At 46.3% G+C, this 16,777-nt stretch overlaps 1 protein-coding gene across 5 annotated transcripts in view; it reads right to left on the reverse strand.

Moving 5' to 3' along the window:
* The window catches only part of DIXDC1 (DIX domain containing 1), a 30,550-nt gene extending 14,562 nt beyond the window's left edge, over window positions 1–15,988 (reverse strand). For 3 of the 5 annotated variants that reach the window (XM_071798677.1, XM_071798676.1, XM_065855786.2), the window contains exons 1-5: window positions 13,821–14,059; window positions 6,612–6,741; window positions 4,746–4,871; window positions 3,949–4,198; window positions 2,689–2,796 (exon numbers count right to left, since the gene is read on the reverse strand). In XM_071798677.1, the coding sequence (XP_071654778.1) occupies window positions 2,689–2,796; window positions 3,949–4,198; window positions 4,746–4,871; window positions 6,612–6,741; window positions 13,821–13,880 (674 nt within the window). In that variant the 5' untranslated portion in view covers window positions 13,881–14,059. Of the gene's footprint in view, window positions 1–724; window positions 2,524–2,688; window positions 2,797–3,948; window positions 4,199–4,745; window positions 4,872–6,611; window positions 6,742–13,820; window positions 14,060–15,916 lie in introns of those variants that run through there. The other 2 variants (XM_071798675.1, XM_065855787.2) reach the window with 2 other exon arrangements.
* Window positions 15,989–16,777: the final 789 nt, after the last annotated feature.

Consider the following 16,777-nt stretch of genomic DNA (forward strand, 5'->3'; position numbering starts at 1 on the left):
CAGAGAACTGGAAAGAAGAATGAGCAGGACCAAAAACAAGGGGATACAGAGCCTGGAAATAACATTCTTCTCTTCCAAAGTCGTCTCCTCTCAGCACCGCATCCATAGCAAACACAAAAAAGGATCCCAGCTGGGGTGGGAGGGGTGGGTTAAGTAGTTGCTACAGATCTCCACAACATAGGCACTTTTACAGATAATTGCTTAGGCATTGCTATGTCCTCAGTCTCATTCCCAGGCAGCTTCCCTGTTTTAAAAGGCCAGTGGCAACCTCTCAAACCATGTCAAACAGTGAAAGAGCCACTGCGATGCACTCAGATGAAGCAGTAGCACAGGTCACATTGCCTTATACATTATGCCATCAAGTTAACACTGGAAACATTTATACAGCTTTTGTATCAGTCACCAAACACATTAGAGTATGAAATACCACCGATGTAATCTGTTCTTTAAAGTACATGACAATTAATGGTTAAAGCATGCCAAAATAAGTGCTTAGAAATTAAAGTTATTCAAGACAGATTTATGATGCAAACTGTTCCAGTTTATTCCTTTTACCAGTTGGTTTCTTAACCCGTATCCCTTTTCTCCACTGAGTCCCAGAGCTGCCAGTGCCTGCACAGTCGAGGCTTTAATGCAACAACCCCAGTGATAGGTCCGAATTCTCATAATTTTAATAAACACCCCAGCCCTGTTGTTTCAAATGACAATCGGAACAATCGCTCACCATTTGACCTGCTTCCCTCCCATGATCTCACTTTAACCTTTCGCCTCACAGAGTCCGTTTCCCTGGGAGCTTCAGGATTCCGGCTACAGACATGCTTGGCCCCTTCACACACACAAAATTCAGTGCAGAAAATGCCAGCTCCTGTCAAACTACCGGAGAAATATTTGCAAGCCAGACCGCTTCACTGAAAGATTGACAGTAGAACCAACAAAATCTTCAGGGTCTTCGCAAGAAGCCGTCGGATGCCAGATCAGCAGCCCCCACGCACGTTTTTGATTCCAGAGTCAGGGAATTCTGCAGCCCGGATTTTGCTTTCGCTGGTTTTCCTCTCGGGTTATTTGTCTCTTGCTGCTGCATTTTGGTCAGCCGCACACCCGGTTTGCATCACAAGGACTGCGAGCCGGATTGCCGGTGACGTTCCTCATCCCATTCTGCCCTCTTTAGACTCCGAGCACCTGCTACAGATGCCAAGGAGCAGCCAAGAGAAGGTGCTTCTGCAAGCGATAGGCTCCCTGCTCTTCCAGGCTCGGATGCGGTCTCGGAAGAGCATGCAGCACTTCCCAGCCCTATGCGGCTTCCTCTTCCTCGCCGTCTCCAGCTCCCTCTCCCTCCTGCTGTCACACAGGCTGTGCAAGGCTGAGCCTTTTCTCTGAGATGCCTGGCTCGGAGTGGGGGAGGGAAGGCTGGTGAAGGGGAGGGGAAAGGGAGATTGATGGGTGAGGGGCTCAGCGGTCTGGGAATCCATCTGATTTCAGCTAATTTTCCATAAATCATTTCGGTTGCCTTTGCTTATTAGAGCTTTTGTCTCTGGGAATTGTGTTATTGAGGCTGTGTGCTCTCTTACCGAAGAGTTAACGCCAAAATGAGCTGATGCTAGGCAGGGGATGCTGCCCTGGGACAGACACAATTAGATGGAGGGGGGTGGCTGCAGTTAATAACCACGTGCCACACCAATAAAAGAAGTGACTTGTTTCCCCAAGCCAGTTCTCATAACTAAGCCAGCGCATTTGTCTCTGGGAGGAAAGAGAAACCAGCATCTTGTTTTCATCATGAAACCTGCTGTCAGCAGAAGACATCCCCAGGAGGTCAGATTGCTCCCTATTTCTTTAGGTAGATCACTGACCACTTATGTAAAGATTCTCACCGCATTACATCCTATCACCCGTAATACCACCATTATCATACGGTAAAAGAACTCACGACATTGTGAGGAACAACAAAAACCACAACACTCTGATTTAGAATGTGCAGAGAAATATTCGCTCACCACCAAAAATGCAGCCACATATGAACAAACAGCAAGTGTCCAACAGCCCATCGTAGGGTAGAAGTGTACACATAATACAGCTACGTTAAACTGAAGAATGAGCGGAGGGAGCGTGTTTCACTCGTTGTCCTACCAGGATCACAGTTTAAGAGCCAACACCAAAATCCTGTGACATTAGCCAGGAGATCGTGTTGCCAAGACCAGAATTTTTACATGTCCCCTTGAAATGACAACTTCAAAAGCACACTCTCTACTGACATCCTGTGGAGGCAGTGGCCCAACACTGGCTCCCATAGAACTCTACACTCTTCCAAATGCGTATGTCTTTAGTTATAAACAATCTCACAATGATACTCAGCCAATTCTAGGGGTGAATTACAAACTATTGTATTGTTTTCTCCTCTGTTGGTCCAAGTGACCTAAATTTTTGGGTACATAGTTTTGGACAATTGTAGCTCAGAAGTTCCTAACTCCTAACTATGCAATCACATCACATCACAAATGAGATCTATTTCATCTATGGGATAAATGGCAATAAGCCACTGCTTCAGGTTGGTTCCTGAGGCTTCATTCTCCAGATCAGGCAGGAAACTATATGCTGAGAATTCTCTTTTCTGTCAGAGCTAACCAGATCACAGTGATCAATGTCTTACAAACGGTCATGAAGGAACACATCTTGTCAATCGAAGTTCCTTACCTGGCAGAGTGAGACTCCAATGGCACATTCTGCTGCCCTTCGTATTGCTGCACCAGTGCCCGGACGCTCCAGTAAGGGTTTTCAATCTCCTCGTCCATGCTGCTATTTCTGGAGACAGTAATCACAGAATGAGGGAAGCCTCACCTCATAGGAGCAGAAATTATCGTCTCCAAGAGGGTAGGAACGCTAATGAAAGGAAGGTAAGAAGCGAGGCACAGCTATAAAACTGCCAATTAAGAAAAGTCTTCTATCGGGGAGCTCCATCCCATCTTCTTGGTGCGAAAGAAACAGGCAAACAGACCCTCCCCTTTTAAACTCATCTCTAATTCTGTGACTTGCAAACTACAAAAGCTCTAGAAAGGCAAGGAAAATAGTGTGCAAACAGCACAAGGACTGGCTTTTCTGAAGAGCTCCTGGCCTTTGCAAGAGAAAACTCCAACATTTAAATTTTCAACAAATTATACCATTTCAACCTCATTTTGAAACTGCTTCATGGATATTCCCTTTGGCCAACATATGGGCAAACCACCTTCAGTTGTGTAAAGCAAACCCTCCACAGACCACCATCTGGCTTCCATTTAAATGTCATTACTATTATAATTCACATAGTACCTTTTGCAAGTGCTAAATGTGCTTTTCAGAATTAGGCTTTCCTTCTGTACATGGATCACCTCCAGTATCACCAGAAGGCTGCATCGGTTGATGAACAGCACACAACACCCTGCATCTGCCTGCACAGCACCAAACATAACATTGGGCTGAACAGCAATGTAAAAGACAGAATGGACCTGTACAACAGGCTCAGTGCCTCCATTCTGGAAGTAACTGCTCCCAAATCTGCAACCAGTACCTATAGGTAACACCTTTTGTTTCACTTGAAATGAAAATGTCTTTAAGTAGACAGCACCAAGAAAGGGCACCGAGCTCAACATGGCATTGGGAAAACGAGGTAGCTGAGTTCTCTCTGTCTTGCCCATGAAGAATTGTTCTTTTCCAGGGAGATAACAGAGATCCAGCAGTTATTTTGCTATAAAACCCAAAAAGAAACTGGGATACCTGCAGTCTTCATGATGAGGCAGCCAGGCTATTCCCCTTTGTCACTGTCTGTTTAGTTTTCAGCGAGACAAGCAGCAGCTTATTTGCACAACAGGAGGGCTACCTTACACCAGGTATTCTCAGGATAAAGAGGCATTTGTTTTAAAAGAAACCATCAATCTGCTAACATGACCTCACCTCGCATAATCAGGGAAAACTCATTACCTCTGTCTGTGCCGGAAAACATCCCGGCCAGAGCGCAAGACGTCTTGACGAGCGCCTGCCAGAGCAGCCACTGCCCCTTGGGCCACTGCAGCAGCTGAGCGGGGCCTGTGGCTGGCGGACGGTGCTGACGAGCCCTTGGCCACCGTGCCAGCAGGGCTGTGGTTCACTGCTCTCCCAGAGCCCGGTTTGAAATGGGCGGCTAAGGCCAGGATCAACCTCATGATGGATTTCAAGTTCCCATCAACAATATCTGCAAAATGTAAATAAAACCAAGGACAGCGTCATTATCATGAGGTCCCGCCAGAGCTGTACCTGACCAACAAGCAGGAATATGATTAAACCCAATGGCATCATGGCAGTAAATGAGGATGATGCAAAAAGGACTGCATTACAGCTCTGGTTGTTTTGTACAGAGCAGCAAACTGACTGCCACCTACAGATCACAAGTTTAAATGCTTTGAGCAGACCTGAGCCTTCCCTCTATGGCCATTTCCAGCTAACAATCCGGTAGGTAAGGTGACAGCACGTAATTACTGAACGCTCTCTAGAAAAGTACTACAGATAATTGAAGACTACCACTGTAGCAGCAGTCACTTCAATTAGCACACGGGATTTCCAGTTTTAATACTAGAGGTCAGAGCACAGCAATGTATTTCTCTAACAATATAGTATCCTGTACTATAAACTGTTCGTAGCACCTTGCAAATGTTAACTGGTCAGTTTTAATAATATCACACCAGACAGAAATGGGCCTTCAACAGATAGAATCGCCGGTGGTAAGCGCCAGGGACACGTACCTTTTGCTGATGTCTGATGCATGCGGATCTTCTTTGATGCCACAAACTGTAAGACTTTCTCCACATTGTCCCTCATCTCCTGCTGGCTGGTGGGGTTCACCCGAATGCCGTTCAGCTTCTCACCAGCTAAAGGAGTGAAATCACTATTAGAGAAGGACTGGACCACTCGGGTCTGCCACGGGAATTGCTATAGGTGTACAGCCTGATCGTGTCTCTTGTCTGGGTACTGCGAGAGGCACGCATGGCTTCTTGTCCTGCTCATAAGGTATCCAGTACCAGGAATAACTAAGTTGGAGACAGTATTTGGTTTATGTGGAAAGGTTTTGGTAGAAGGCGGGCTACAGGGGTGGCTTCTGCAAGAGGATGCAAGGAGCTTCCCTCATGTCTGACAGAGCCAGTTCTAGCTGGACCCGCTGCTGAGCAATCGGTGATGTTGGTAGCACCTCTGTGATGTATTTAAGAAGGGGTAAAAGCTGCTGCACAACAGCAGCTGGGAGAGAGGACTGAGACTGTGTGAGAGGAGCAACTCTGCAGGCGCCAGGGTCAGTGGGGAGGGGTAGGAGGTGTTCAGGCACCAGAGCAGAGTGATGCAGCCCATGGTAAGGCAACCATCCCCCTTGCAGCCCACAGAGGTCCATGGTGTAGATATCCACGCTGCAGCCTGTGGAGGACACCACGCTGGAGCAGGTGGATGCGCCCCAAAGGACCCTGTGACCACCTCACGCTGGAGGAGGTGGATGAGCCCCAAAGGACCCTTTGACCACGCTGGAGCAGGTGGATGCGCCCCAAAGGACCCTGTGAGCACCTCACGCTGGAGCAGGTGGATGCACCCCAAAGGACCCTGTGAGCACCTCACGCTGGAGCAGGTGGATGAGCCCCAAAGGACCCTGTGAGCACCTCACACTGGAGCAGGTGGATGCGCCCCAAAGGACCCTGTGACCACCTCACGCTGGAGCAGGTGGGTGCGCCCCAAAGGACCCTGTGACCACCTCATGCTGGAGCCGTTGGATGCGCCCCAAAGGACCCTGTGACCACCTCATGCTGGAGCAGGTGGATGAGCCCCAAAGGACCCTTTGACCACGCTGGAGCAGGTGAATGCACCCCAAAGGACCCTGTGACCACCTCACGCTGGAGCAGTTGGATGAGCCCCAAAGGACCCTGTGAGCACCTCACGCTGGAGCAGGTGGGTGCGCCCCAAAGGACCCTGTGACCACCTCACGCTGGAGCAGGTGGATGAGCCCCAAAGGACCCTGTGAGCACCTCACGTTGGAGCAGGTGGATGCGCCCCAAAGGACCCTGTGACCACCTCACGCTGGAGCAGGCTCCTGGCAGAACCTGCGACCCCACAGGGGACCCACACTGGAGCAGTCTGCTCCTGAAGGACTGCACCCCATGGAAAAGACCCATGCTGGAGGAGTCACTGAGGAACTGCAGCCTGTGGGAAAACCCACGTTGCACAAGTTTGTGGAGGACTGTGCATGGGACTCCACACCGGAGCGGAGGAAGAGTGTGGGAGCATCTCAGCAAGCCAGACACTCCTCCGAAAATGCCACATGCTATCATCATTACTTTATAAGGTGAATCTTTTCATAACTCCAGTCCAGCCTCGTGGGAGTTAATACGGCCCCTGACAGGTTTTAGCACATCTATTGTAACTGTCTACTAAAACATAAGGACTTCAATAAAACCACATTTATTATTTGCTTTATGATTGTTTACTTTTAAAGTCACTCCTTCCCCCCGCAGGCTCTGACAGCCATCAACATCTGCCAGTATATGCCTAACAGATGTCGGAGCCAAGGACAGCTTTTTCCACACAAATCTAAATCTGCAAGATGAAAAATAGTGCCATATGGCATTACTGACCTACAATCTCAATGAGCAAAGCAAGAACGACTCCATCTCGGAGATCTTGTCTCAAGTCTTGGACCGGTTTTATGGTTGGCTGCTTCTTCAGCTGGGAATTCACCCAGGCCACATATGCCTGTAATTGTTGCTGAAAATAGAAAACAAAACATTCCCATGTCATTGCCATTTCTGGGCAAAGCTGCATAGCTCTCACTTTTCATCTCCGCAGGTCTCATTGTCTTCAGCCTTGAAAACAGCACCAATGGTCTCATCCCAAAGCCTGCTGAGCACTAACGGACATCACCGCTCGCTCCATGCCAGGACAGGAAGAGCAAGCAGGACTCACGATCCAAACACAGTGGAGAACAGAGCTTTACATTATACTTACTCCAGATTAGCGCTAAACCAATGGTGTCATGCCCTTACTTTTGGTGCCAGAACTGGTTCCCTCACAGCATTTAGTGTTCCCATCCACGCTATTTTCTTGCGCATACCAAGAAAGAAAACCCACAATGCAGAAGAAACCCTGTGTTCTTTCCCATTAAGCTACACCACCCACCAAAAGCAACAACCAGGACAGGTTTCCTAGAAGAAACAGCAGCCTTAACAGTCTCAGCATAGCCTGTTTCTAACCGCTCATGCAACAGGGAAGAGACACCCTGTTGTACAACTCCTTTCATCCATTTCCTTGGAGCTGCATCAGCGTTTCTAATGGCCCAGTTTCCACTTCTGTACGTGTGAAAGCTGACTTGCTGCAGCTCTAACACCTGCAAGACCCAAGAGGAAGGACCGCTGGCTTTCTAGCTGGTCGTACTGGATGTTGCTTTGCATAGCTGTGCACGATGCTACACGGGATATAGCAGGGAACTGGAACTCGGGCTTCTGGTCAATGTGAGGACCAGTCTGGCATAAATGACTAAAAGGCAAAGAGCAGATTCATATGGTATTTCTCCTTCCATGGCTAGCAGGAGCACTGGTACAACACTGAAATCCCTTTGGGCAGGGCTGGGATGGTACATGGAGGGTAAACAAACTGATCCATTTATGGGATTACCTCCCTTTTCACTAAGCTTCCCATTATTCTGCCAACGCAGCAGCTTTTAAGTCTCCATTCCAAATTATCTCAGCAACGTCAGTCAGAGTTTATGTTTTTACAGCCCATCAAAGTCACCATCTGATCACAGCTCTGCTCTCAATTATCCTGACATAGGAAATCCAGCTTCAAGCGCACGGCGGTTCGGTCTGCTGGCTCAGAAATGCGACTGGACCTGCATTCAATCCGTTCCACTCACTCAGCAGCGAGCTGGGGAGCAGAACAGCGGAGATGAGCCCAGGGACTGCCTGACTGCTTTTGGAATCAAGGGAGCAGAAGTGGCAGATCTGATGCACGCTTGCTGGAGCAGACCTGGCCTGTCCCGTGGATTGCGTCTGCATGCTCTCCTTTGGTTGTAATGACAATGGTGCATGTCATTTATGCCTGCCCAATTTCAGAGACCTTTATTTTCTACTGAATGCGACTGGGCCTTGACTTTCTTTCTTGCACAAGCTGGTGAGCCCATTCTGATTTTCAGAAAGACTCTCTTTGTAGCAGCTCTCACCAGCTACAAAACCCACCCCACCTCTTGCAATTGTATTTTAACTGATTGTGTGGGAACTGAGGTTCATTCTGATGCCAGAGAGGCCACAAACCTTCTATGGCATAGACTCAATAAAGCTTTAATTAATTAAAACAAATACCAGAGAAAAGAGGTATGCTTGCTTATAGTAATATTGCATCATTATAGAAACATCTAGATTCATAAATAAAGATGCACCAAATTGGGTTGCAGCATGAAATCCTCACATGAAGCCTATTTAATTTAGGGAAATAATCTTACCAGAGTTGTGTTTACTACCTTGCTGTAATTTTTCCAGTCATTTTACAAAGTTCTAAACTGTTATATTGTACTAATTCCACAAGTGCACAGCCCTTCCAGCCTACAGAAAACTTGCAATTTCCATAGGAGCCCGTGTGGTTCTTCCATTGGGACACTTCTGTTTTCACTCAGGGGAAAAATAAACCATTTAACTGTTTGTTTTCCATTTATTTTCTCTGAATACCCTGCACGCAGAAGAAAGCATTTTTGGCAAACTTTTAGTCTCTCTTAAAAGCCTGGGAAAGTTGACATTGTTATTATTAGAAACAAAACCACTCCTAAATCCCAATGCATTTACATTTTAAACAGTGGTTATTAAAAGGAGGATTTTAGGCAATGGAATATGGATGTCACCATTACTAAGTAGTTTCAAACCAGCAGCTGCTGTAACACCAGAGCCTTACATTTCATTAGCAGACATACTTTGTTATTTAGTTGGTGGGTTTTGCCTTTTTTTTTACCCACTAAAGCATAAGATTTTCCTGCAGAAGTTCAGACCCTTGGACTGATCAGCATTTCCTGATTTTTGAGTCCAAAAATGAGAAGATCTAATGACTTTAGCAGGAGACTTGGATTATTGCAGAGCTAAAAGCCCAGGGAGCAGGCTGTCGCTCCTGGCAGCTGACCTGAGCAAGTGACCAAACTTCCCAAGAAAACAACACACATTAAAGTTTAGTGACCTAAAAACGGCAAAGTAGTGTTAAATGTGTGAAGGGACAAAGCCCCATAGGTGCTGACCAGAAATCCCAAGAGCAATTTTGAAGCTAGCAAGTCAAAAATGCTTTGCTTCGCCTCTCTGTGTTTGATACATCAGCTGACGTGACCTGGGCAATAACAAGGACATTATGGGCCATACCGTGAAGCCCTGTGCCTCCACCACACCACAAGGCCTGGATCCACAGCCACAGATTCAGCTTAATGAATCAGACCTATAAAGTGAAACGGTTGTCTCATTCCCTCTGAATTCCCTTTGTTTCAAAACCCAAGACAGATATCAAATCACAACAGAACAGCCCTAAGTGCTACCATAGTGATATGATCTGCTACATGGATGGACATCACTGATGGCATCTATTCTGGGAAGTTCTCCAGGCATCATCTTCCAGCACAGAGACAACAAAGGTTTGCTAGGATGCATTCTGCCATGAGAACAGCAGCTCTACACAGCCTATTTCACCCCACAAAAAATATACTCTAACCTCTGTTTGTCCATAGAAATACACCCAAAACACATGCTCCTTCACCACTTATGGCTGCAGACGCACCAGCTCAAATGATACACGCACCCCATCCAATCTCACATAGGTCTCAGCTCCTCTCAGTCAACAGGACTCCAAGGAGAAAGGAGGTTGAGGGCAAACAAGAAGCTGGATGATGCATCTCAAAAGTACACCTCATCCTCTTCCTTCATCATAGCTGAATAATTAACTGAATAATTCTTCCTTCAACCACTGACCACTCCGGAGTTTTCTTCTTCTCCCTGCATTTTGGTTTTAGCTTCTGTTCAGCCAAATCTTCAGCTTGCTGGGGCTCACACTGCTCTACTCCTGCACCAACATTTATTCCCAAATCAAGATTTTTCAGGGGAAAAAAAAAAAAACAAACCAAACCCTCCAAAAACACCACAACACATCAACCTAGTCTAAGATTTACTATGCCGAGCACATGTTATTAGGATTATGGTGGAGTTAAGCTTAATCCTATTTATGTTAACACAGATTTGCATTCCAAAAAAAGGCTAGGTTTACCTGTACCTTGTAATGGGAAGAGTAACTCCCTTATCTGAAGGAAGTTGGAGCTTGGGTTGCTTCAGCTCCTAGGCAGATCATTGTAGAGTGTTTGTATCCAGGTCACTCTGGAAGCCTTACAAGACTTCACAGGGCAGGAGGAGGTTTTTAGGGGAAGGTACTAAGGGCCACCTGCAGCTCTAAGGAATTTTCCAACTTGGAGGCACTTCTGCTGGCAAATTAAAGGTCAGCACTTCAGTAAGCACAACACATCTCAGAGCAGGATTGTACTTTGAATTACTTAACCAGCACATACCCTGAAAAAACACCACAGACCTACCAGCTATAGACAAAAAGCTGCTAAGGTCAGGAGTATGTGTATTTATGCCTTCAATCAACAGCCAATAATATGGAGGAGGAAAACCCCTTCCAGGGTCAGCATGTTTTTCTTGGCAGCTGTAATCCCTTGCTGATAATTACAATGAAGTGTGATTATCTAGTGTTTTCCACAGGTGGAAGAAAAGCAGCAGCTCTATTGCAAACCCGCCAGTCCACTACAACCAGTTGTGGGTGTCCTTGCATTCACCACCTGCTGCTTAGGGCTCAGGTTTCTCCTCTCCCGACCATCAATCAGTCCGGTCTGCCTGACAGTAAATATAGGTAGATCACAATGCCTTGATATGCTTCTCTCTCCTTTACCATCAGTGCTATCTACATTACACTATGTAAGGTTAATTCACCTCCTCTGAGATTATGATATTGCACATTTTGAGGTTGGGCAAACCTTTACTCTTGGAGCAAATCATTCTATAGCAGGCAGATGCCTTCAGAGGGCCTGACCTCCTTGCTATCACGTTACAGCAGACTCCCATAACACTCTCTGCTTCTAGGAGGAGATGACTTTTCTGTGTTCCTTTGATGAATTTGAACCTATTCTTCTCATTGGATTTAGTGAATCAGCGTGGAGGAATAATGTTTCACATAATACTGACTCTGCTTTTCCTTTATACCATGTGGACATTGCCCAAGCACCAAGTCTAGCAAGATCAACAGTAATAGCCTCGTGCTACGAGGTGGGTCCCAGTGTGGAAGTCATTTACTGTCCTATCTGTTCAGAGCAGTGAACCAAATATCTGCAAGAGCAAAGCTCATAGGCTAGCCTAGTTGCTTCAGGATGTAATGTTTAAGGCCTTATATAATTTTTAAGCTTTCTGACATTACCTTAATTAGATGTGAACTGTAATTTTCCATCCGGTGTTCCTCCGGTTTGATGTTTTGTTTTGTTTGAGAAGGCCTTTGCAGAAGCAGAAAATACAAACTCACAAGCAAAGAAAATGTTTCTCTCTGCTCTCAAAGACAACAGAATATTCTTTCCCCAAAATTGCTGCTTAAATGTGATTCAGGCTGTTTAATGTATTGAGATGTCTCCTGATGCACCCATTGAAAGCACTGAGAGTGACCACCATTCATCAACTGTTCAGGTTTGTGCAGAGGTTTTAGAAACTCTAAAAGGCTTTGGCCAGATCTTTAGAAATATCTTAGAGACCTTCTCGTTATCCTGGGTGTTCAGAACAAACATAAAGAATTGAATCCTCCTCTCTGTACACAGCTGCCTAAACACAGATCTCTCACAGGGTCTTGGCTGTGTTGGGTAACTTTCCAGGCATGGATTATTGACCAAAGGTGCAAGACAGAGACACACGATCAATATCCCTAGAGAAGCTGGAACCATACCTGGCCTGCAGGTCCCAAGCATGGGTAGGGTTGCGCTTGAGCTCCACACATACACATAGGAGCTTGCTAGTAACTTAGGTTAATGCACAGATTTGGAAAGTACGTCCTTGTTTTCAAGGTATCTAATCACCAAAAGAGCCACCTAGCCACAAAAGAAGCTCTAGCAAAAGAAGAGACACAGAACCAGCAAGGCAATTCCTGCAATAACCCTGCTTACTGCTTATGCCAAATTAAGTCTGACTTTTTATCTTTAATCTGCTTTTATACCAAACTTTAGGTTTTGTAGCCACTCACTTCCAGCCTTCTAACATCAGAGCACTGTGTTGGGATCAGACACCTTGGTACACTCATTCACATTCAAGAACTTCTATAAATAAGCACCGAAGGTACAAAGAGACACAGGGGGAAGCACAGCTGGTGGACCAAAGCACAAGACAGGGAATCACGGGGTTTCTTTCTCATTTCCAACTGTGTCTGTGATGTGATGCATGTCCTTGGCAAGTCACTGGACCTCTCTGTCCTGTAGGTTCTGCACTTGCAAAATATACGTTAATATTACTTCTGTTTTAATGTGAAGTGTGTGATGTGGAAGACATGAGAGTTATTCCATTTTCATAGTGGGAGAGGGACTTATTTTTTCCACAGCTGGGCAGCCTGTGGGTAAAACCAGTCAGGGTGGGGCTAGCACTGCATGTAAAACTGTACTTTGCTCCCATTATTCATTATATTATTAATATGCAATTTACTATTAGCTTATGTCAGAGAAGGATCTGCTGCTCTCGAGCACAGGAAGTCTAAGCTTGAGCTGAACCTTTGTTAGCTCTAAATGAGACTGAGATACTCCGTGGAGGCGGGGATGGAGCATTTACACAGTTACACAGAACAATTAAGGGAGACTTGCGGCTGGCGTGAAGCTGTGAGGCTTGAGTTTCATACCCAGTTTGTTTTCCCCACGATGGCTGGTGCTGTTAAGCCCAGGAGGGACGTTTGTTTTCCATGAAGAACGGAGTATGGGGGCAGAACAGTCAGGTGAGGGCAAGGATGGGGAATCACTAAGGACAAACATAAATCAGCTATGTGCTCTAAGAATGAAACACACCAAGATAGTACCCTTGCCACCAGGTGAGAAAGCAGAGAGCAGCCACTGCCTGCTTGCAGCACAAACCCCCACAATTTTCCTTTCTTTCAGCTTACAGAGAGGAAATCATGCTCAAGCATGGTCTGCACAATGCCCAGCCAGGCATTATGTACTGAGTATTATGTAGAGAGTATCCAACGGAACTGATTTGTTGGACACCGTACGAGGGAAGCCGACGGCAATCTGCACTCCCCATGAAGTTACAGGATCCCCGTCTCTGGGATTTCTTAGCACTTCTCACTCCTAATTTTATGATCTCTAACAGCAGAACAGGCAAATAAAGAACACTTTAAAAATCATATTTTCCTGACAAAGATTAATTTCAGTCCCCCAGAGATTCAACCTACAGAACAAAATAGGGGAAAACATTTATATAAAATTAACTGCGCTCCATAACCTTGCTGAAGTTTATATTATTTACTAGCACAACAGGAAAGTGTCGCAAAGAGAATCAAAACTCTGAGCTAAAAACACCAGTTGTAAACCAGCCACAAACTCTTCACAAAACTATTGCTGGTTTGCAGAGCCCTGGCTGGGCTGCCCAGGACGCCTTCTGTTAGTACGTGGTTCTCCCACCCCGAAATCTTGCTCATTTTTCTCCTCCTCTGTTCCTCAGAGCACTGGGAGGCATGACAATTCCTAAGAAATGCTGCACAAAAGCATTCTGCCTTGCTCTGGAAAGGTCTCTGTGAGGCTTAGGATGCGCATTTACCTCCGTGAAGCCCTCCTGAAGAATATCCAGTAAATTCCCCCTGGCCAAACAGGCGAGCATTCTCCAGGAGCCCACCGACGGGCGAGGGTCTCAGGGGACACAGGGCAGATCCTCCAGCTCTGGGAACGACCTCTTCCTCCTCCTCGCAAAGACAAAGAGTGGGAGCTCATCAGGAACCGCATTCATAGTCCCATATGTGCAGCCCGTTAGTGCACATATGAGTTGAGCGCAAGTCGAGGCTCGCACTGGGCATGCTCGAGCGGGAGCTGCTGGGGGAGTCGCTGCAGAGATGTCATACGGTTCCTATAGAAACGCTTCAGCTTACAAGATGCAGGCCCAGGACTGAGCTGCGGAAACATCTGAAACCCATTTCCAGCAGCCGTGCTCACACAAAACCTGCTGCCCAAAGGAGGTTTTCAAACCCGCCAAACACAGCAAGCCCTGTGCGCGTGGGGGCAGGGAGAAAGCTGAAAACCAGCAAAGAGCGGATGCCTCGCTAAGCTAGAAAAGCAAAAGGAAAGGCTGCAGGAGCTGCCGGCTTTAACTCTCCAAAATTGTTCTGCAGTCCTGAGGAAACAGCGGCGTTGTCAGCAACCTCATAGGGACGGGAAGCTGCAAACCAGGTGGCACAGCTAGTGACATTTGCACCGTACTCGCCCTGCTCTGTCTGCCCCAGCAACGGAGTCACAAGGAGAAAAAAGATGGAAAACTTTCAGACTAGAATTAAATACAATCCCCAGCAAATTGTCTAAGTCAATAATAACTGCATTCATTCCACAAACGATGGCATCTCCACACCATCTCTCAAACTTCATCTCTCCTTACAGGAAATGCCCAGGAAAACAATTAAAATCAAGTTAAAAATAGGAAAAACCTCTGAGAATGGATGAAGAGACCTTTGCCAGGGGCTCTGGCTGCCAGGCCACTGCAAGTACTGCCCAGTGATATCACATTGTACCTTCAGGTTTCAAAGGGTCTGGCCAAGCATCTTTAGTCTGAAATTCAGGTGGTCGCTTTCAGTCCTGTATCCCTGTTACAGAGCTTCTTCCTACCAGAACACCCACACAGAGTGCTCCTTACACACGCCAAGTTCAGCTACAGCCCTGCTTGTGCTGTGTTTGCCATCAAAGATTTGCTTCTACGTGGGGTTTCTTACCTTTGAAACAGAACTGGCTCACTCTGGTGATACAAATGTCAGAAAAGAGAAGCTGGGCCATTTCTGATGCTCAGGCTGAAGCAGAGCGTGCTGAGCCATTCTTCTCTTCATTGTGGTAAAACAAATGCATCTGGGGTGTATGCGTGTGCTGAAAATAGCTTCTAAAAATTAAATGCTAGTTCTCCCATCTTTGTGTTTCACTCTTTAAATTCAGGCTTCTTGTAGCAGGAATTGTGTTTCCCTTTCAGTTTTATAACGCCGTAACAGATGCCTTTGAATGTTATCTTTGCAAGAAGCAAACAAAACAGCCTCTTACTAAAACTAATGCTTCATAATTCTCCCTGAATATCATTCCAAAGTGAAAGGCACGGGGCAATGATATCAAAAAGGATGATGTGATGTTGATACCAAGATGATATCAACATCAACTGTTCCTGGTGTGAGTGACCTTCAAAACAAACGTGTAGGATGGCGGTTTGGTTGGTGGTGTTGCCCCCTCCTGGCCAGTTTCAGCACAACCCTGACCCTTGTACTTGGCCCCGTTGAATTCCAGGCAAGGTGGGGGACAAAGCCCAGTTACCGCTCCATTTCCTGTTGTGATGTGGCTGTGTCACAGCAGCACCACCAGTATCAACACATAAGCCTTCCTTCAAGACTCCCATCCCGGGATTTTAAGGCACTTTATCAATATTGTCTGGTTGTTTCTCATATCAGCTCTTTAGAAAGAGATAAAGATCAATGGCCACAGTTCAGATTTTGGCTGAAGAAATAGAAGCAAGGCTGATTCAGAAATGTGGCTTGTGACGCCACGACTGCAGTAACAGCAGAAAGAGCTGCCTAATGCAACTAATGCCACTGTGTCACTGAGCGTCCCCTCCCAACTTCCCCATCACGCATCCAAAACAGAGACCAGACACGAAAAGGTCTCCTGGGAACTCACGGAGGACGTAGCAGGCTGTGATGTGTGTTGGGGCACCGTGTCTGCCACGCTTCCCATGCTGGGTGCCACAGCTCAGCTCAGTGCCAAGGGGAAGGTACCAGCACTCCTTCCCCCTCGAAGCCTGAGGGGAGAAGCAAATGCACTAAATAGAAAGAGTTTTCTTAGAGGGAGAACAGACTTATCAATGCCATGTCTGAATATAACCAAAATAAAGGAGGAAAGTCGCCACCTTCTACGATTGCCTGCAGAAAATATATTTAAGCGCTGCCGTCTTAGGGAAATGTACAAATTTTTGTATTTTCTTCCATATGTGAAGTGTGGAGCGTGGGCAGAATTTCTCTGAAACACTTGTCAAAAAGATTCCTCGTGATCCTGATTTGCCCTGCACATAGGATCAAATTATCTCTGTGGAGGGGGAATCCAAATTCAACAGGAGTCATATATGCCAGCCAAAGCTGTACTGGTCACCAGTGCCAAAGATTCAGGGTATTACTTGATTCATTTAGCTCAGACAGCAAAGATTCATAAATAATTTGAGGAAACAATTCCACATGTTATTTAGGAATTTTCTGGTAATCTATATTTTCTTTGCTTAGTCTTCCTTTAGAACTCCGAAAGGGGAAAGGGGAGTTTGGAAGAGTTAACAGAGTACATAATGGTACAATTCCTTGGGGAAGACTGAGTCACTGAGAATCACTTAAAGGTGGCAGGAGTGTAACCTTTAGGCAAATGGTCACTGTTGGTTGTGTCATCTGGGTGCATCGATAGGGTCTAAAGTTCCCGGATAGGACAGAGTAACAGAGCAGAGTAACAGAGTAACGGAGTAACGAAGTAACAGAGTAAGGGAGTAACGGAGTAGCA

This window comes from Patagioenas fasciata, chromosome 24 (genome assembly GCF_037038585.1).
Source record: "Patagioenas fasciata isolate bPatFas1 chromosome 24, bPatFas1.hap1, whole genome shotgun sequence".
Taxonomy (NCBI): Eukaryota; Metazoa; Chordata; class Aves; order Columbiformes; family Columbidae; genus Patagioenas; species Patagioenas fasciata.